The sequence below is a fragment of the Mercenaria mercenaria genome, chromosome 7 (genome assembly GCF_021730395.1).
Source record: "Mercenaria mercenaria strain notata chromosome 7, MADL_Memer_1, whole genome shotgun sequence".
Lineage (NCBI taxonomy): Eukaryota > Metazoa > Mollusca > Bivalvia > Venerida > Veneridae > Mercenaria > Mercenaria mercenaria.
The window spans coordinates 71,769,021-71,791,225 of NC_069367.1; the positions used below are offsets into that span (position 1 = coordinate 71,769,021).

The window sequence follows — 22,205 nt, forward strand, 5'->3', positions numbered from 1 at the left end:
ATTATTATTTGTATCCTACAACAGAGAGGCCTGCGTGACGTTACTTCAAATTTATTGCCTCTTACCTCTGACATGAATTGTGTTGGTGTAGCATCATACATTCGGCACTCAGTTTGACCTTTTCAAGTCTGGTATTTCAAAATCAAGGAGACATAGTTTGGGCCCTTTTGTCCATCTGTTTCGTGTCCGCTTTACAGCTTTAATGATTTTTAAATAATTTGGTACAAATGTTAAGCATTACGATACAATTTTTGGCCGTATCAGTTAAAGGTCAAGGTCATACCGCTCTGCCCACTATATAAATGTATATCTTTTTTTACAAACTCCCAACAACTGGCATTATGACAATATGAAGACAGCAACGTTTGGCTACGTCAGATCTTGCTCAAGGTTATTTATTTTTGCTATAGTCAAATTGTATACATCAATTCATTATTTTTCATTTAAATGAAATAGTATTTGGAGTCATACGCTTTTTAATAAGCAAGCTGTATTTATAATCGTCTTGATGTTGGAATTAAAACCCCGCAATTCAAAGCTTTTGTCGGTACCTCTGTGACAATACCAGCTTATTTACTGCATTTAGGATGACTTAAAACCCCAAACAGATGTTTGAACTTTATTAAGTTGTACAACCTCCTGCGATTGGCACGAGAAAAACCCGGCGGGCATAGAGTTTTGATTGCCTAAATTTTATATTTCAATCATTACAGAAGAATTGTTCGGCTTGTTTCGTTTACAAAACGCCACGTCACTAGCATTTATAGTTGCTAAAGCGGAGGAACTGAACAAACGCCCTCTAGATATTTCTCCACACCCACTAATCACCCACTAATTATGGATCCGGCCAAGCAGACCGCATTATCCTCAAAATTGCTATTTCTGTGACTGGCACCAAAGAATGGGTTCACAATAACAAGGCTTTGCATTATCCTGTAACCGACACTTCTTGGGGCACTGGCCGCGTCAAAACGGCATGGCCAGACTCAATATCTTTTCCAAAAGTAAACATAAAAAAATTAACCTGTTTTTATTTTCTGTCTAAAGCATCATATGTTTGGTAATGAAATAACTAAAACAAAACAATGTAATTGTCAGTAAAACAGTTGTTAAGACCAATCTTGGTGGTAAATGACTCCCATTGCCGTTACTTGTCGTGTAATCTAAGGTTAAATTCTGTCCAAAACGTTCCAGGAAATCCAGTATGACGCCGTTTGTCCAGCCAAACCCATCCTGGAAAAGAATACAAAATGATGCTAATCAGTCTGCTGTCACCTTTGGCGTATGATATCATTGTAAGGTCATAAAACTGGTCTTAATCGTCACTAGGAAATTGGCATTTGGCTTTCTTTTTTGCTTGGACAATCTATATTATTAATCATACTGATATTAAAATAAAGAGTAAAGTCAACCTGTCCTATCTCGCCGACAACCCAAACTTATAAAAATAAACGTTAGTCACACAAATTACAGCACAACATGTAGTTAATATAAATAAGTTAACAGTTAAATTAATAAGCTTATAACACGTGATCGGCGTAAAACTGTTAAGAAAAACGAAAATTTTCATTATTTTAAAATATGATTCTGATCTATATCTATATCCAATCAAATATAGATAAAATGAGGTTGTGCAAAAATATTATGCATTAGCTCTACTGACTTTCAATAATAATAAAAACACACCTGAACATCATACTCCCCTCCGCTACCACGAGAACCCATACTAGTCACAACGTACTGCAGAAAATGAAAAAGAAACATATCATCAGTTATTTATTTCAAAAGATAGAACTGTTATTATCAAGTCCCTTCCATCAGTCACAAATGCGATTAAAAGTCATACTTACTAATAACCTTTGAATGGATGGATTTGATAATAAAACTTATGTTGTCTTTTAGGATTTATCAACCTCGAAAAATTGTGACATCGATCGAAGGCATCAGTTTATCCATGTCGATAAAACCTCATTATCGACCCCACTAACCCTTATCATGCTAGACACGACTGACTCTACATTTGCGACCAGTGTAGATCATGATCAGCCTGCACATCCGTGCAGTCTGATCATGATCTGCACTGTTCGCCATTCAATAAATATTATTTTGGTAATCACACCTTTTAACAGTTAATGGTACTGTCCAAATTGAAAGATGGACAAGTCATTACAGAAATTTAGCTGGGTAAGGGCTAAAAAGACAATGACTGTTAACTGTATACCTTTTCGAACATATTATGGGTCCTATTCCAGCCTATATAATTACTCTGTATCCAACGTGAGGCTAGTTCAAGGCCAACTTGGCGGCCTTCTGGCAGATCACCGTCGGTTAGTGCTGAGATTAGAATATCCTGAAGCGGGGGCCAAGCATTCGGGAAGTCCCACTGCTGACCCGTTTGTAGTAGAGAACTTGGTACCCCACTTGCAAAGTCAATGACATTCTTGTCCTGTAGAAAACACAATTTTAGCTGATTAACATTTCATTTGACTTATACCTACAAAATACATGTACATTCAATGAATAATCATATTTCGCCACGGTTTACTATACTATAGTTATATTATATTTATCCAAATGTTCGCCATTACATGGGTTACTTGTAGAAGTTATTATTCTGATCCAAATGCAAGTCTGTAGACTAATTGTGTATGTTCGGCAAATCTCGGCTTTTATGTAGGACTTTGACAATCAAATAACCTGTATCGTTTCTTCGGTAAAACAATGAATTTCAATTTTAAATAATATTATATTACACAACAAATATTATTATTAACCAATAATAAAAATACAGCTAAGATCTTTGTTTTTAAAGTGATTTTCATAAACTGGGATCATGCCTTTTTTTACCTGAACGCATCTAAAATCACTACGTTTGTAAGCTTATTTGATACAGGATAGTGCAAGATACAAAAGACACTCCGATTCAAGAAGCTTTTCTGGTTCTTAAGTGTGCCACTTAACTCTTATCCAAATAACATGGAGGAGCGGCGGCTCCTCAGACCTCATGACCTCTGTTCTGGTAGACAGACAGCACTGCATCCGCATCTAAAATAATTATGCTGGATTTCCATAGCATATATTTCCGGAATTTGTAAAGATAATGTCATATAACATACATTACAGTACAAATCTGAATTTACCTTTAAATAAGCCAAAACTTGACTTTCTAATTTTGAATTGCCCTTGTCATAACAACCAACAAATAGTGGGAACACGTTAGATGGGAAAAACCTTTGTCGTTTGCTCTTTGCTGCCAACGACAGATCAAACCAGACGCCCTTCTCCTGATCCCAAAACAAAGACATCATGGCGTCTTGCCTAGCTTTCTGTTGTTGCCGATAGTGCATGGAAGCATTTTGTTCACCTGTTCAGAATTAAACAGTATATAAAAATGTGTTAAGAGTAATCGTTGCTAACAAAACGGATAAAGTCAACATAATCGCTGTTGAGGAGCATTGGTAAGATCATGTCTCTCATCAGTAAAAGAACAGAAAATGTAGTAAATTGGGACAAATAAAAATATCAGACATGGCAAAAGTAATCTAACTTTGTGTTGCAGCCACGTTTAGGAAATAATTCCATTCATTTTAGCGTCCAGCATACATGAGGTTGTTAGTGGTACACATATTCAAACCATTAAATGTGTTCGTTTTTATAATAATATTATACTGAAGTCTTCGTGTACTAGTATAATTGTCCGATACCTAGGCTATTGTAGAACTTTGCCATTAACATTTCATTCCAACACAATATGCTGTTTAAATCCACAGGAATTACATCAGTTGTATCAGTGTAACTCAGCCATCTTGTTTCATCTGAAGTCTCGTCCTGGAATTCTTGCGAGAACCAACGAGAAGAAAAGTCCCATCCCGACTCTGCTGCCGATGCCAAATTTTGGTACATTTCCGAAGGAGAAACTGGAGTAATATAAGAAAAAGTAGTTTGATTGTATCTCTGTGCAATTTTATACTCGCCATATTTGATCAACTGACCTTCGTCGAAATTTGCACGGGTCATTAATTTCCATTTCTCTAATCCATCAGAGGTTCGAAATTGTTCGGAGACAAACGGTCTTCCTTGAAACCATGCAAGGATGCATGCTATTAAATCGTATCTTGTGTGCAACTCTTTGTTTTGTTACCTGTTATAACAGCCAAAGAATGCTGTCATACGGATCATGAAGCATGAATAAACGGTAATAATTTTTCTCTAAATTCAGAATATCTGTCAGAAAAAAAAAGAGACAGAGAAACTTATCATGTTACGGCTATGAATGCTCACCCCTCGATTGTTTGTTTTTAGTTGAAATATCTTCTGTATATGATTCTGGCCTGAAATGAAATACATCATACAATTATATCTTGATAGCTTTAACTTTAAAGACTGAAATTTGAAATCCGAGGTAATCTTAAAAAATATTAATCGACAAAATCTATAGAAGTGACTCGCATTTCCAAAACGACGTTTTGGTTTGAAATCGACGTTTTGATGATAATGATGTTTTTATATTACCTCTTTTGATCAAAGGTTTGGATAACTATCACATTGTAATCTAAAGATTGAATGTAAAACAATAAAACTAAGTATATTCTCTAAAAACAGAAAATACTGTGTTTCGCAAATACGCGAAATCCTGATTAATTGCAAATAATAGCGCGCTTTGAACATGACGAATCAAACATTAACGTAAAGTACAATTTCTGAATCACAATGTGATAATGTCATTTTGTTTTACAGTCAAGTAATTAAATCAATCAGAATTCAGAATTAACATGTGACGTACTGATTAATCACGATCGGACTTGTTGACGTTAAAATGGTTAAACTGCCAATGACGTTGACGTGATCATCGGCAAAACGAGTTCTGACGTAATTACAATACGCCTAAAATGAGCGAATTCTGGTGCTATACAACTGTTTTGTTGGCAAAATTGCCACTTTTAACCAGAAATGTACATTATATAATGTATTACTTGAATGTTCATACATGTATAGATATTATGTTCGAAGGTGGCAAAATGGTTGAATTATTTTAGTCTATATATTTATATGTAATTTACTAAGCTATTTTTGGCATGATAAATCAACGCTCGAACTAATCTGGCATGATTAATCAACTATCAAGCTATTCTGGCATGACTAATCAACGCTCGAACTAATCTGGCACGATCTATCAACTATCAAGCTATTATTGGCATGATTGATCAACGCTCGAACTAATCTGGCACGATCTATCAACTATCAAGCTATTTTTGGCATGATTGATCAACGCTCGAACTAATCTGGCATAATTAATCAACTATCAAGTTATGTTTGGCATGGTCAGTCAACGGTCAATCTATTTTGGCATGATTTATCAACTATCAAACTGCAGCCATGGTTTGGTTGATTAATCAGCGTATTTGTTTTTGATGATTTCCGACCCTATGAATTACCTTGGTTTAGTAATGGGCGCTGCGTATCTGTTTAAAACAAACTCCTGATTATTTCCAACATTGTACTTAACGCTTCTGTTTGTCATCCAAAATTTGTATTCATCCGCCAAGTACGGAATACTTTCTCTGAGAAAATCGATATCATTGGTTGCCTCTATATACAAGTCCACCATGGGAATAAGGAAGGGCGGCTGTGAACGCCGGGTGTAGTATATACGGTTCCCATTTGGTACCATTCCATATCTTAAAATATAATAAAGAAGTTATTATTAATCACGAATAATATCAATGATAAGTATTGTTAATTATTGCAGTTGTATTATTGTATCACTAAAAAGTTAATTTACATATGACAGGATGCTTCTATTAAAATCTTCCTCTGTACCTTACAGCAATAAAATCCTTTTTGCTGTTTTACGGGCATCAAACTGTCCTCAAAGGACTGATTAAATGTTTACTATCAGACATATATCTATTTCCATCCAAGAAGGAAATGCAAACATACGTAAAACATGCCTATTCGTCATATCCCCTGCATTATCACAGAAACACAACTAGAAATTGTGCCCGTAGGACATGGATGCCACAACATATAGCAAAAACTATCAAAGGGCCATAACTAAAGTAAAAATAATCACAGAAAAAAATCCCTCTTTTATGGTCATCTGCACACCAAGCAAGTTCATCTGTCAAAGTTTGAAGCAAACCAGGCTAATAGTGGGGGAGGAGTTGGACACACAATAATTTTCTCTATATTCTATATTACAAAACTACCAAAGGGCCATAACTGTGGTAAAATAGTTACAGAAAAAATCCTTCCTTTATGGTCATCTACACATCAAGGTTGTTCATCTGTAAAAGTTTGAAGCAAATCAGATTAATAGTAGGGTAGGAGTTGGACACACAAGATTTCAGGATGTACGTACGGACAGCAGCAGCGCTATATGCCACCACCAGGGGCGTACCTGGGCATACGCTTGTACACATGGGCTTACAATTAAATTCGACACCGGGGAAATGAAAAAGCTTCTGCTCAAATTCGTTTTCAAAATAAATTTATTTGTTCCTATAATTATCTTGGAAAAGGTAAGGGTAGATTCCTTGTAAGCATAAGGCACGACAAATACAACCAGAGCCACACATCGCAAAATAGGCCCGCCTTAAATAAAAACACAGACGCAACCATGCAAACACGAACACAAACAAAAGAACACAAAAGGAAGGGGCAATGCTAACACCTTCGATATTTTTGTTCATTCTAAATTATATATTGTTTACAAAGAAACAATTTTATTGATAAAAGCTGGTCCTATTGACAGTATTCCATTTAGTTTTCCCCATGTGCTCCTCCTTGCATTATTTTATCACGGGCGGACACCTAGGTAGAACCAACGACCTTCTGTAAGCAAGATGGATGGTTTCTTCATATGAAGAATTCAACGCCCCGAGTGAGGCTCGAACCCATATCGGTGAGGTGCAAGTTATTCAAAGTTAGCAACCTTAAACACTCGGTCATAGATGCCCCAAGTAAAACATTGGTAACCAAGCATGCAAAGAGAGAACAAAAATGCTTGAGCCATCAAAAGTCTCAAGTAAAAAAAGCTTGCGGTTAATATAACATTTAACGTGCACTGATGTGCAATTCAATCTATCAATCTACAGGATCAGGATACCGAAATACCAAAGCAATTTACGCAGTTTGAATTTTCGTTTGCAAAAAATAGATGTTTACGTTTTCTTGAAAATGTTTACTTCCGTGTGAGATAGATATTATTAAAGATTATTTGATAAAACCTGACACATTCGCAATGTATGGGTAGACGCATTAATGAAAAACATGTCAAAATGCGAATGCAGAAGTCATGCATGAAATTAAAATATCACGATGATTTCAAGAACGATACTGACAACAAAAGCTAGAATACCCTTACACAATCCAATCGAGACTCTCTCTAACCTCCCGTATTCTCGCGACATCGCTGTTTGGCTCATAGCTGCTCGTCTATCTGGCGTACAGTTCAAAATCATCCAGGTACTCGACTGACCACATAAATGTGTTGGGGCACAACGAGTACCATAACCTTTAATTTTAATCTTAATCGTTACTGGTATAGTAAAAATAGCAATAAAGAGCTGAAACTAACCTTTTTACAAGAGATATAAAGTTTTCCAGCATGCCTTTCACAGTTGCTTTCATTTCGCATACTAACAACCCTTTTATCACCCAATAAGAATCCCTGTAACATAAATGATTACAGTCACAACAGATCTTAGCGTTACAAAATACTACAAGCATTCAAAGTATTACGTTAGTGTTCTCAAAACTTAAAAGCCGAAGCCAACTATTTTAGGTAGCCTTTATATGCAGCTCTGATTCCCCCATTTGCTTTACGTTTGATTCAACTTGAAACAAATCTATAGGAGGATGCTACAGAGCATGGTTGTTGACACGCGGAAATGATAATGCTTGTTTTAGACAGTTCTTTTTTCAAAAAGGTAGTAAGCATTGCAGGGGAAACGCGCTGTATTCTGGACCGATTAAAACTATATACATGTACATACATATTTTTACATCTACCACACCAAAGTCTAGCACGGTGGTTGTCTAAAGGTGCAGTTCCATAACGTATCAGGATGTAAAGTACAAATGAAAAAGATACATAACGTGTTTAAAAGGAAAAGACAGGTTGTTACCAGTAGTAGGTCTCCCTAAATCTTCCTCCTGGAACTATAAATGGGTGGTCCAAGTAGATCAGAGAATACCTGTCTGGGTTGATTTTCACATCTTGCTTTATCTGAACAAAGTGTAAGAAAGAATTTAAATGTAATTTATATTTAAAAAAACTATTACGTGAAATCCAATCAGTTTAAACATATCTACACTTATCAAACCTTCAAATGCGACACTTGTTTTGCCAACATACTTTTATTCAACTTTACATATTACAAATATCCGTTGGTAACAAAATGTCGAAATTACAACAAAATCAGATTATGCGATCGTACATTTATATTTATTTCAATACATCAATCCATTTTCAAAAGTCGCAAAATGCAAATAGATAAATAAATTATATAACTAACTCACATTTTTTTTCTGGTTATTCTGAGTTATTTAAAACATTTATTTCGAACTGCATTTTTGTAAATGACATACGAGATAATTATTTCGACAAAACTTCTAAAATTTTACCCCGCTAAGGTCAAAAAAATTCGAAAAGGGTTTGAGGGTATCTTATCCTAAAACACTTTCGAAAGGATGAACAATATGAACATTGTATATGTTTGACAATTTCACGTTTTCTTGCTATTTCTCAACGTCAGTGATACTTTCTACATGTATCATGAGTATATGGAGACTTGCACAACAGTAATCAAATTTGTAAGCTTTCATAAGAGAGAAACTATATAGTAAGTGGATACAAAGTTGCAAATAGTGACTTTCCTAAAAAATATGTCCATTTTAAATTACTTGCAGTTCATTTCTTAAAAAAAAAAAACCCAAAAAAACACAAGTATATTTCACTTGCATTATTTACTGAATTGAAAGCATCCCAGTTAAAATATATATTTGTACCTTTCTTCCGAGAAGTTGCCATTTTTTACATAAAGCTTTCCCGAATTTTCTCAGCTCTTCATCTTTCACACCAGCGAGAAAAGCAGAACTACAAAAAAAGATCATTAAACATAGAGGTATTTATTTTTTTCACAAATAAAACTACGACGTGAAAATGCCACCATACGTCCCGTTTGTTGATACAATGCCTGCTTGTGGTTTATCGTCTAAGATCTACCACAGTACATTGTTCTGATGCTTGGGACTTTAACCAATCCGTCATTCGTCATAAAAATGTGACGTGATATAACAAGCAAAGAAAAACCACTGCAAATGTTTAATTTTTCTCCGAAAATTAAAACAACAAAAACATATGCGCTGTTGCAATAACAAATGCGATAATAAAACACTTGTTGATTTTTAGATTAGGTCAAAATGAACATTTATATCCACTTAGGAAAAGTAAAATAATTACGCCCACGATCGATATAACTTTTTCCAGGTCGTTAAGTCCTCATGTCGACCTCTCTTAACGGCAATAATTGTATAAGAAGGCCTAGGCTATGTGGTAATTTTATATTCATATTCAATTCCATTGGTCTAAACACAATCACGAGTCGTACTGACACGTATGCGAAGTCAAAACCACGTATTTAAACTCTTACAGTGACGTCAAAACATTTTGACGTTTTCATGTAAATGATACGTCGTGTGCATTTGAAGATAAAACGTTAAAAATGACTATCCGCTGAAAATGTTTGAATCCGGTTACTCCTTTCCGATGTAACCTTCGGACTGTTGTATTTAATAACAAAACAATCGTGAACTTTTAGTTTCGGCTGCTCTACGTCACAAAAAGACAATACAACTATAACTGTAATGTTCTGAAATTGCATTACATTAATATTAAAGCTACCTCTATCAATTCAATTCGGTAGAGTCACGTGATGAATAACAAAAACACGTAAAGGCTTCCAGAAATGATGTAATGACACCCTTCTTGTGCGGGTGAAAAGACCACCACTGCATTGGAATGTATAATGGAGCACATAACTTTCGTTTAAAAGAGTTTTGTTTACAGTCTCGCCTAAGTGTCTGCGGAGCTCCTTGAATTGGAGCGTGTTCTGTATCTTGCAATATCTTCCAACTGAAATTAATAACAGCCTTCTGCAGGAATCGCTCATGTAAGTAGCCTGGTGGACGTTACATTAGTTCAGACAGACGAGCTTCTTCTATGACATATTCGGTGTCTTCTTTTTCCCTTTTATTCAAATTAAACTTTTACATGCATTTGTATTTCAAATGTAGGCCTGTTTTTTTTGTTTTTGTTTTTTTCAAAAAGTTAAAAACTAAACGACATAAACAAACCCCAAGGTGTCGATGTGTAGCAACAGCAAAACAGTCTTCTGTGGATTGATCCCTTTGAAGTGACTGTATTTTAACTCAGAATGTATCATATATTTACCTTTCAAGGTAGTCAGTAGGTGTCCATTTTTCAAACTCCATATTGGGACCTTCGAAATACGTCTTGAGGAACTCTCTGATCTGAGACTTTCTTGGAGTACCAGAGTCGCTTATATTTACAAATGCTGACAGCACGACATCTTAAGACAATATACGTATAAGCAGAATGAATTCAAAATAATGGAATTGTTTAATGAGAAAAGTAGTTTAAGTAAGTAAAGATAAAATTAACCAGATTTCAAATTCTATTCAAATAAATATTCTTGATTAAGCGGAAATCCAACAATTTACTCGCTATGTTCACGCTGATGACGATGACGATAAACAACGATGATGATAATGATGATGATGATGATGATGCGACAACGAAGACTGTGAAAAAGATGGCGATTATGATTTTAATGATGATGATGACGACGATAGAAATTCGTGTTTAATATATAATACTGATATATGATACTAATATACCTAATTATAGCTTGAAAACAGAATGACTATATCTTGTATCATTGAATTAAAGGAACCTTCTGATCGAGTTAATTGAAAGCACAAGTTAAAAATAGATACCTGGGTCAGATTTAAGATTCATGTCAACAAATGTCTTAGAATCCGTGTACAGTCTCGCATTCTGCACCGCATCGAGTAAAGGTCCGTCACACCAAATCTGACTGTAACACAATCATATATATCTTGAATGTCAATTACAGTTATATAACTACAAAAACGTGAAAACTCAGAAGTAAAATGTTCTAATTAGTGTCTTTAATTTAACGCTAATGGATTTTGTCTTCTCATTTATGCAAGTTTGGGTACTGCATGACAAAGTCGTCTATAAAAATGCAACACTGCCGGTGACTGGTTGTTTTGACCGCATTGAACACCGCGATTAAAAACATCTCTATAAAGAGTGAAACAGTCTTGATATGATTCTGGGTTTTGATGCCGGCGGATAAAATAAGTTTCACAGGAGTCAAATTCACCAATATTATCTACTATATTTGAAATTAGCTAGTGCCTTCTTGTTCACAAGTTAACTAATGTTTAAACAATAATATTTGATTACATTATAAAATTTTACTGGCCAAAACATACTAAATGATTATTCTCGTTTACAATAAAAATGCATATAGAAATAGCTAGTTCATAAAATGAAAGCTGTTACAGTTATCAGTCTATGTGTAAACATGCACGAATTTTGTTAAAAAATAAAAATCATTTATAAATATAAATAGTAACGTTCCTTTCATAACAAAAATGTGTACTTTTAGAGACATGTTTATTTATTTAAGTTTGGGGTATATTATTGACTAGCTAAAATCATCTAGTATATGCCAAGACCACTTAATATTCTAAATGCCACTAGCAACGATACTTTCTAAATTTGTTTGATTTATTAAATATGCAGAAAATGAATGGTAAGCCAGAACACTGTATTACATTTGACTGCATTTTAATAACAAATATACCGGTAATAGTTGGCTTTACCTATCACACGCCGGTAATGCGGCTACCCGAATTCCTGCGTTGCTTATAACGGAACAGAAAATGCACACGACGAACACAGTAAATGTCCCAAACATTCCTCCTGTTGTATTATTTATAAATCCTTGCAAGATACTATGTTGTATTTATGAAAATTGTTTCAGACGTTATAAAAACATTAACGAGAGTACAGATGAACGTTGATGTAAGATAACATACGTTCCTCTCTAATTTCACTGTAGTTACTCTGTTATGAAGGTTATTATTCTCCAAGGAGAGATCACGGTCGCGTATCGGCTGGGTATACATCCACATATACCTTAACTAAACTACAATATAGTTCGCTTTCGAATATACAGCCAAAATTATTTGTCTTGCTACGCACGTGAACACGAATAATCGCAGTTTTACTTCCGAGTTTACATAAATTCTAGCTTTTTTATTATGTCTCGAGATTGTATTTCGTGTCCATAAAGAATTTAATCAAGTGTTACACCGTAGTGGCATTAATTTATTGCTTTCTTTATTCTGATACATCCAATAAACACTTTAAACAGCGCAGATGCATGTATAACTTGGTTTTCTACTTTCACTTTTGACGATAGCCAATCCTTACCATTATCGAGCTTCTTTGATGTAGAATTAGGCCATGGTAAAATACTCCTGTGTGTGCGTGCTTCACCGCGAGGTACTCGTTTTATCTATTTCTATTTTACTGTTAAACTTTTATAATAAATCGTTGTAAAATAAGTAAACAATTGAAATAAAGTATAAAATATCAATATAAAAGATTTTTACTGCACAGGGAAATGATATGGTTCTAAATTAACAATGTTTACTTAAAATAGCCTGTAAGTTAGTGTGTAGATGCCGTACTATTTCATGGTTGGTACACAGGTGGCAGTAACGTACCTAGGATACAGTATGGGTTTTTTTTTCTATTTACCTCTAATATTTAGAATTAATTTTATTTACCCAATTCACAATTATTAAAAAAATGCGAAGAATGTTTAATTAAGTCCTCATAAATCACCGCTTAAGAGGAAACTCAGTTGGTTTCCGAGCTATCCTAGCGTGTTTCAAACTTGAACTATCATTTTGCTTGTCATACATTTGCTAGAAATAAATAAATTTTGAACAATGTAAACAAATACTGTCAGATATAAAAATGAGATAAGGCAGGTTTGTTGTTAAAATTGTTTGAGTATAAAATAACTGTTCACAGACAGTTTTTGTTTGTTTCTACATCTACCAGTTTTTGTTTGTTTCTACATCTACCTCCGTACTCAATTTAATTGGTACCAGATTGTTTTAAAATTGCATCTAGAAATTAACAGTTGAACTTTAAATACTATTATAATACCTCACTTTTGTCTACACTCCATTAAACGAGAAAGAGATATTTTGACTATAAAAAACATTTTCAGCCTTTTGGACACGTGACTAAGCGAAAGTGACTGTCAGGTCATGTGGCCGCGCAGATATTTAGAGTGTCATATAAGGGCAAATAACTGCTTAATTTTTTAGCCAAATCATTAAATGATTGCCTCCCTTGTACACATAGTTGAACTTGTTCATAATGATGTTGAAAAGATGAAACTGTTTAAATTAAATCAATTAAAAAAAAACATTTTTAAAACTTTTATATGACTTAATTTTGTTCGGTACAATAAAATAAATATCATATGGCAGCGTGTGTGACACTGATATTGTCAACCCTCGAAACAGAATGTCACCACTCGGTTTTCGCCTCGGGTGACATTCTGCCCTCGGGTTGACAATATCAATGTCACACACGCTGCCATGTGATATTAATATAATAACACACGAGTAAAAATAAATTATCATGTTTAGAAATTTAATGTTAAAGATACATATACCTTTATTTCCTACACTGTTTGAGCTGATTACACTTTACTCAGATTTTACAATAGTACATTCGTTTTGCATACTTACTGACCATTTTTCAGGAGATTTTTCACTTGAGCAGATAAATATGAACACCTTTATTTATATAAATTATTGGTGATCAAATTAGCTTGCATGGCGATATGTACATGTTATTTACAAGCTTAAAATATAAAAGCAGTTATAATAATGTCAGTCAATTTGTTCACTCATAACAAATAAACGTATTCATATTGATTTGCTCAACCGCCAGATTATCCTAAATTACCAGTAAAGTATTATTGTGACAGCTTATCTGTATACATGTCTTTCACTTTCTTCCAAATTTGTATGAGATACATGTCATATAATAGTACATAGCAATAGCAATATGTTTAATCTTGGTCACACAGACGTTTATTATTAAAGCTTTTATCATTTGAATCTGTTATCTCCAACATGGCTTACAGTAGTCCAATGTTATCACCCTGTTTTATGTTTAAACATGACCTTAAACATTGGACGATATAGTGTTCATACTGATATTTAAACCACGTGAAACAATTTCGAAAAAAAATATTTCAGCTTCTTTTTTCAGACCATTGACAACCCTGGACTTAAAAGTGCTCCCGAGCGGAAATGAAAGTTTACGGAATAAGTTTTCAGTTGATGTGATTCTTTTAATCCAAGAGGATGAAAGTGATAATACTCATTTTGCTGTGTTCATGTAAGTCACTACTTTACTGAAATTCAAACAAGTGTAAGTTTTTGTAACTTAAGCAAACCACAAACTGTTTCTCCAGTATACGTCTGCGCAGGTGTTTCCGAGGCGGCGAACATGTGTCTTAGAATGTGAAATTGACACCGAGAAAGTTTGCCCAATCACTCGGCCAAACTCCGAACCTTGCGCTGGTAGGTGTTTAATGGCGGCTACGGAGCAAGACAACGTTTTTTTGTATCCTGTTCATCTTAACTGTGTTCCTTTCAGAGAGTATATTCAAGTACATTGTGTGTTAATTTATTGCTATTTGCTGATAGGCAAACAGGCGATAAAATAAGTTATTCACAAATACAAGGCACATAGGAGAAAACTGGAAGAATTCCTTCGAAGAATTTTGATTCATGTTTTCCTTTTTTTCAGATTTATTTGTTTGCCATGTATCCGCAACATCATCCCAGCCACCTAGAAATAATTACACAGTCTCCAATGATGACGTCACATGTGTCATCATGACAGCGGGGTTTGAGCTAGTGGTTCCATACGCAGGCAATGCAACGGTAATTGAATAACTATTTTAACTCAAGGATTCAGCCAACATAACAGACTAAACTGTCGGAATAGTTTGTTTATTTGATATACCTAAGCAGAGTTAGTGTTTTGCTCCCTTTTCGTTTAAATTGTAATTACTAGATTGCATTGCTGTTAATAGCGAGCTCGAAGAGCAGGCCCGAAGGGAATCGAGCTTTACGGTAACGCAAGAAGATCTATACTTTCACACTTGGTGATGGCTAGAACATCTGATACGTATTAGACCTTCCTGGTGATGGATTTGAAAAGTTTCGTCGGAAGTTTACATGGATGCTTTTAGATAATTATGTTTTACATTATTCATAGTGTTCTTTACATTTTTACATGGATGTTTTTAGGTATGCTTTACATTTTTACATCAATGTTTAGGCTTTACAGTTGGCGTTTGTAAAATGACTTCTTCTCGGCGATATATGACCATTTTGTGTCGATTCGCCGTAAAACCCAACTCACTCACTCACTCACTTAAAAAAAGCGCACCCTAGCGGACTGGTGCTCACAGGAAGTACTTCTTTCCGGAGTGAATACAGAACTTCATTCAATTGCTAAAAATTATTCATCACTCAACAATAACAAAAGAATGATTTCCAGTTGCTTGAAAAAAATATTATTTGCATTTAAAAGATCAAGCATCGACCAGAAAATGGAAAAAATGTTATTAATAAGCAGAAAGAAACGGGAACGCGGTAATGACGTCACCGTGACACCGGCTTCCCATAAATTTTGCAACGTATGATATTCACTGTAATAGGCATGGTGACACTAAATGTAGACTTTTTCAAGTGAATAGGTTCTCCTGAATTCTTGTGACTAGTGAATAGTTTCTTTGTGACAAATAGATGATGCATAATATTTTTAGCTAAATCCGATTTCTTTGAGCTCGCTTTGAGGCTTTGCCTTATTTCATATTAATAAGATATGGGTTATTTATTGTTGATGCTGAATTCTCGCGTTTTATAGGGAATCGATCCTACCGATGCGACGAAAATCGGGATCGATCCCTCTATGGTAACATGCGATATACGAATGAGATATATACTATCGAATTAAAAAATGTGTCCTTCCGGCACGTGCACAGAGCGTCTGACTTCTGATTTTTTGGAAGAATACGTTTTTTCCTTGTTCCTTATAAGCGCCCACATAACTTGTCCGAACCGCAACGTCTTGCACATCAGTACAAATATGGACAGTGTTGTCTACCTTTAAAATGACACGGAATCGATGCTGTCATTAGACAGTTCTTTTCAAATCTTATGGGAGGAGTTGAAGTCGGATCGATTCCCGGTTGAGACAGTGACTTATTTCGTAATATTATAGGCAGTGATTAAAGGGAACCAATCATTTGTTAGTCAAAATTAAATTCCTCTATAAATAGCACCAATCAGAACGCACCTTTGTTCATGACACAAGAGTGCTAGGAAATAGTTCTTGGTATGAATAGGTATGCGGATAGATGACTTCGGTTTGTGTTGACACATCGAGGAATCAATGATTAATTTCCAGTATTTTGATTAAAAAAGCACTGTCATTTCGGATAAATCATTTAACAGTAGATGCGTGACCTTCTGGAAGAGCACAGACACGAGTATCGGACCTGTAGTGAAAAAAAAGATATGACCAGACAGACATAAATACCTGTTTTCATGCTAAATCAATCCATAATAAGATGGTGTATATCATTTGAAAGGGGCTCATACTTCACCACATACTTTTCATTTAAGACCAATTAAAATGTTTGTAAATAATATTAAATATAATCTGCTTACAGTTTCGAACATTTACCATCGTTTGGCACAAAGAATTTTCAATTCGCTATCAAGAATCAAGGAGCAATTTAGATTTATCATTTTCACTCTAGCACTTAGTTTTTAACATGAAGAATTTGGACCATGCTTGCTTTCTGTATACAATAATTGATAATTAGACTAGTATTTCACATTTATGTCTATACTTTTGAAGAACTGGATGACGTGTTTTTATTAGACTTGACCGTGATTATGCATGTACAGCGATTATTTTTTCAGCTATAGACGATTTCAAACAATGAAAAAACTTGAGTAAACTATATAGAATGCTTGAAAACATTTCACCCAAAATAGAAGTTCTCGTTCTGCTTACGTCTTTGACAAAAATAATCACAAGTTTGATATCTAAACATTCCTGTTGTACAGAAATTGTCCTATTCTTTGACATTATAGAGCTTTGTAAGGACTTAACGTATTTTATACGAGTAGTTTGTCGATTTAAGGTTGTGAAACGTATCATTTTCATATTACAGAACTACACCACCATTATACCAGTGCCAAGTAGTCCATACGTGAATGGGTCCTGCGGAGTGGACAGAAACACTTTAAATGTGTATTTTAATAACTCATGGACTCTCACTTTCACTTTTACAAACTCATCAAAAACAGAATATCAGATGGACACAATTTTGCTGACATATGCTGCGAGCAATGCGTGGTTTCCTAACATATCATCTGCCTATGGTAAGACACACCAATCAATTGGTACATTTTAAATTAGAATTTTCAGACTAGTCAATTATCTATGCTGCTAAAATTTACGGAGTAATAGACATAGGTAATACACCGTTGCAATCATGCATTTTATGATTGAAAAAACAAATTAATATGTTACAGCGATTAAGAATATAGATTAAATGGCTTTTCATCAGAATCTGGATGAACTTCTCTGATACGTCCTATTCAAAATTGTTAGGATTTAACTGACTTCCATTACTAAACTGAAGTCATTAACCTATTTCTATGATAGAAAGGGATTTGCCCCATTATAAATGTTCCGATATGACTACAGTAATGTTACACTGTTAATTTGCAGCCGGTAAGATATACACGTTTACCACACAGTTACCAGACGGGACAAACCAAGCACCTGTTAGCGGATCCTATCAATGTCAAGGTCAGACAAATTTGGCGCTAAACGGAAGCATAGTCATCAATATATACGACATCCGTTACAGAGCTTTTGGCGAAACGAATACAACGTGGTTTGCCAACAGCAGTAAGTAGACAGGAGCATTGATAAAACAGCTTCGCAGGCAGCCAATAAATACACGTACATTTCATGTATGTTTGATTAGTTGAGAAATGCTTAGATGCTTGGAAAAGTTACCAGGCAGAATTATTATTAAATGACATTAGTATCATAGGAAATGATAACTTTATACAAATAAGGAACTTAGCGATATCAGTTCACAATTGATTGTTTTTATCTTAAATTAAGTCTAAATCTGAATCATTTTCAGTAAATTTCATACACGCAAAACCGAAAAGGATATTTCTATTTATGACTTTGAGACCATATAACGCTCCATGCGGATAACACTTCCCGGGGATCGTTATGCGTGCTCCAAATTGCATGAAGCTCCCCACATAATGAAATGTTGATGGAACTGTACCAATACGACGTTGCAGTTATATATATGACATGCATACAGTTAATGAATTGTACTAGATTGTAGGCCGGTCTCAAAACTCTAGAATTTGACTCATGATGAGCTAACTAAAAAGACTGATCAGAGGCAAGGTTGTAGATTATATATTGTTGTCGACGTATTGAAAATCCGAATATATTATGAATAAACACATAAAACAGGATTATCTTAAAAAGTATCAACTGCTATATATTGCATCAGAAACAAATATAAGAGAAAGAAATAAATTAACTTGTCGTATCGTGAGATCATGTACCATGCCCTGATTAATGCTTGCTTGTATTTATACTTATTCATAGTCGCCATATGTTCGTCTCTTCCAAAAGTCTGGTATTGTAATGGGAGGTGTAAGTGCCAGGCGTGAAGGGTCTCTAATCTCGGCGTCAGTAGTTATCAGTTGGACGAAGTCTCCTGACTTCGTAGTGAGACGGTGTCTCAATAACTCCACTGCGTCCGTTCTGCTGGTCAATATATCGTACACCTACTATTATATCAACAAAGGGCACGTATGCGTCTTCATCGTTAAAGGAGATCTCATTTGGTTTTCACGGAATTTAGAGTGATTTCACCCTTATTCGAACTGGTAAAATCTAACAATTCAACTCTGTCCTCTTTTGCAGATATACAGCAATGTACCCAGACTAGCCCAGTACCGCAATCGGATACAGCTGCCGCAGTGTCTGTTGGGATAGCGCTAGCCGTAATGATAGTCGTTGTCGTCTTACTGTATATAGTTGTTACGAAAGTTAAGGGTGACAAATACGAGTATACATAAATACATCAAATATGACCTTTATTATACCCATCGATACACAGTGTATAGGGGCTTTACTGGAGTCAAGCATGCCCGTTCGTCCGTAGTACCGCCCCTTCGTATTCGTGTCCGCTTCAAATCTTTTTAACTGCTTGGGAGATAATCTTGCATCAGTTATAAACCTCATCCAAAACAACGTGCAGAGCGCACAACTAGGCTCTCTATGTCCAAGGTCAGTGTCACACTTGGGAGGCCAAAGGTCAAATTTTAACTTTGTGCCCGCCCCATATCTTCTAAGCCACTTGGAGGTTTACGTAAAACTGCATCAAATAACCACCCCAATAAAACGATGTGCAGAGCGCACAACTCAGGCTATTTTGCCCAAAGTCAAGGTCACACTTCCTGTCTTCTAAACCGCATGGAAGATTTTCATAGAACTGACACCATAATTTACTCCGGCGTCTTGAGGTGTCAAGTAAGAAATAGCTCTAGTTTCAGTTTGTCATGACTTCCGTAAACATTATCACCTGAAATATGTACATTTTCATATGTCTCATTAATAAATAAACATAGTAAGAATAGTTGTTGGCTGTTGTTTCTTTTTTTTCAACTGAAATATGATTTTCTTGGATTGTGTTGAAAGCATATTCAATTTTACAGCATGATGTTTCACCGAAGTTAAATATTTCGTCATTTGTTTAAGTAGTAAAATATTAACAATAAATTAATCGTCGATTCTAACACGACCACATTTGTTTCCCTATTAAACAAAGAAGACAGAGAAGAATGGGTTATTATGTTTCTGCGTCAAAATTATAAAGTCATTGCGTCAAGCTGGAAAAGAGGTTAGATACCACCAATAGTTTTCCCCATAACATTATGGCGTGTACGACCTTCAGTAAATCGAAACATATAGATCTTACAACATTTTTTTTTCAAAACCTATCTGAATACAACCAAAATAACGGGTGAAAAACATATAACATATATAGTGATACTTTACTTTAGTATATTTCGTGTGAACGATACAACCCCCTCTTTATATCGTTGTCCTTACAGGAGAAAACCGTTTCGCGAATTAAAATTAAAATATTCTTAACGCATTAAAAGGCTTGGTTTTGTAAAATAAATCACTCCTTCACGCTTCTTTGCATTGCTGGCCAATCAGAACGGTCTAAACTGTACCTTGTTCCCAGGAATAAGATAACCTTATTACTTGTAAGTTACTTGTTTGAACTGGTGGTCTCTGACCAAGAAACCCACACAAATACAGGCAACTATTTAGTGGATGTCGTCAAGGATACATAATAATCATTTATAACGCGTTAACATTAGAATCGAAGTAATTTGTCTTGGTGATTTGCCCTTGAATAAAATCATTTTTTTTGTTGTTGTTTAGATGCATCCTCGTGAGAGAATTCTTTTTGCATCTGAACTAAAAAATCTGATTTTATTCAACGGCAAATCACTGTTTTGGATATATTATTTCTTATATAAAATTTGGATTTCAGATGCGAAGACATTACATCACGAGGGTTCAACCCAAGTAATATTATAAAACACTATGCATCTTTATTCAAGGAAAAAATCATGGTTAAGATCTAAGATAACTATCATATTCTTCATTACACCCACAAAAATTTCAGTACGACGCTATGGTATTTTACGCTGTAACGTAAATACTGTGATTCACAAACCAATGAATATGCCTCCTTTGGGCAAATTCGCTTCATCCACCCCGGGATACGCCGGTCATATAAGTGACCACGTGAGCTGCAAGTAAGAAATAACAAATTTATAATTTGTAACGATTTTCTATTAAGGCCTGTTCCAAATAAGTTGGCCGATATCTTTCTACCTTTACTGGTATAAGGCACAAAATTCCAAATCAAATGTTTTTAACGAAGTTATATCGCGAAAATACGTGATTTGCCGCTTAGTCTTTCTCTCAAGACGGACGCACCTTGGTCGTGTGCAGTGCCGGGAAGCCAAAAACTGCCTAACCGGTTTCCAGTGGCGAAACAGCGTACGCTGCAAAATTGAAACGAATTAGCACTTCGTTTTTAGGATAGCAAACGGGATCGTGTTAGACTGTTATTTCACAGTAAAAATGATTCCAAATGGACCACCCAGTTTAGGCTCTATACCACTTGTTCCGTTTCAGTCAATTGGTTTATCAGATACAACGAATCAGATCCTGACGTTGTCTGAATGGTCTCCGAGTTATTTAACAAGATCTAGAGCATAGTTCTTAACTGAAAACAAATGTGTGCGTCAATAATATTTAAAGGGGAATAGGCAAGAACAAATACGCACCATTTTTAGGATAGGAGACATTTCACTAGGAACTATTCGATCTCCCTTTTTTCTTTTCATTTCTTTCGTTAATGTACTATAAATTTCTCAAAGAAAATAAGTGCAGGAGAATCTGATTTCTAAAATTTAGAAGATACGTTAACACGACCTAAAGTTGTCGTTTTTATATGAAACAAAGAAGGATTTGAATTACTGACTTTTAATCTTATACTAACATTACCATAACAATCAAAATCAGTCAGTATTCCTGCATATAAGTGTATGTAAATTCATATACCATATTTGCTACTGCCTGTATAAGGACAGATCCATGACGTCATTGTGCCCCAAAAGACCTAACGGTTTATTATATTGATAACATTTAAATGGCTATTCTACGGAAGCACCAAAACCAGTGATAATATTATGACAATCGAACGACAGACAAAAATGTTGTGATATTGTCAGATATGTTAGAGCTACATACCTGTTTAATTCTACATTTACGCACTTGGTTCAACTGTCATTCCTGAAAACTCAAGTACTGATTTTGAGCATACATTTGC

General features: G+C 35.0%; 2 protein-coding genes across 4 annotated transcripts; one reads left to right on the plus strand and one right to left on the minus strand.

Moving 5' to 3' along the window:
• Nucleotides 1-1,014: 1,014 nt before the first annotated feature.
• LOC123555733 (trehalase-like) lies at nt 1,015-12,575 on the minus strand. Of its 2 annotated transcripts, none has more exons than XM_053548651.1 (13): nt 12,554-12,575; nt 11,023-11,123; nt 10,457-10,595; nt 9,013-9,100; nt 8,130-8,230; nt 7,580-7,672; nt 5,436-5,678; nt 4,282-4,331; nt 3,705-3,917; nt 3,141-3,364; nt 2,222-2,446; nt 1,687-1,740; nt 1,015-1,233 (listed from the first exon to the last, which is right to left on the minus strand). In XM_053548651.1, exons 2-13 carry the CDS (start codon nt 11,042-11,044, stop codon nt 1,042-1,044), a joined length of 1,644 nt encoding a protein of 547 aa, XP_053404626.1. In that variant the 5' UTR covers nt 11,045-11,123; nt 12,554-12,575; the 3' UTR covers nt 1,015-1,041. The 2 variants fall into 2 exon arrangements, with proteins under 2 accessions (XP_053404626.1, XP_045202260.2); XM_045346325.2 differs by lacking the exon at nt 12,554-12,575 and adding an exon at nt 11,941-12,074.
• LOC123553938 (lysosome-associated membrane glycoprotein 1-like) lies at nt 12,520-19,928 on the plus strand. 2 transcript variants are annotated; one of them, XM_045343691.2, is made up of 6 exons: nt 12,520-12,625; nt 14,423-14,551; nt 14,966-15,102; nt 17,412-17,622; nt 17,975-18,157; nt 19,211-19,928. In XM_045343691.2, the coding sequence occupies exons 2-6, from the start codon at nt 14,518-14,520 to the stop codon at nt 19,363-19,365; spliced, it is 720 nt and encodes a 239-aa protein (XP_045199626.2). In that variant the 5' UTR covers nt 12,520-12,625; nt 14,423-14,517; the 3' UTR covers nt 19,366-19,928. The 2 variants fall into 2 exon arrangements, with proteins under 2 accessions (XP_045199626.2, XP_045199625.2); XM_045343690.2 differs by lacking the exon at nt 12,520-12,625 and having other exon boundaries at nt 14,248-14,551.
• Nucleotides 19,929-22,205: the final 2,277 nt, after the last annotated feature.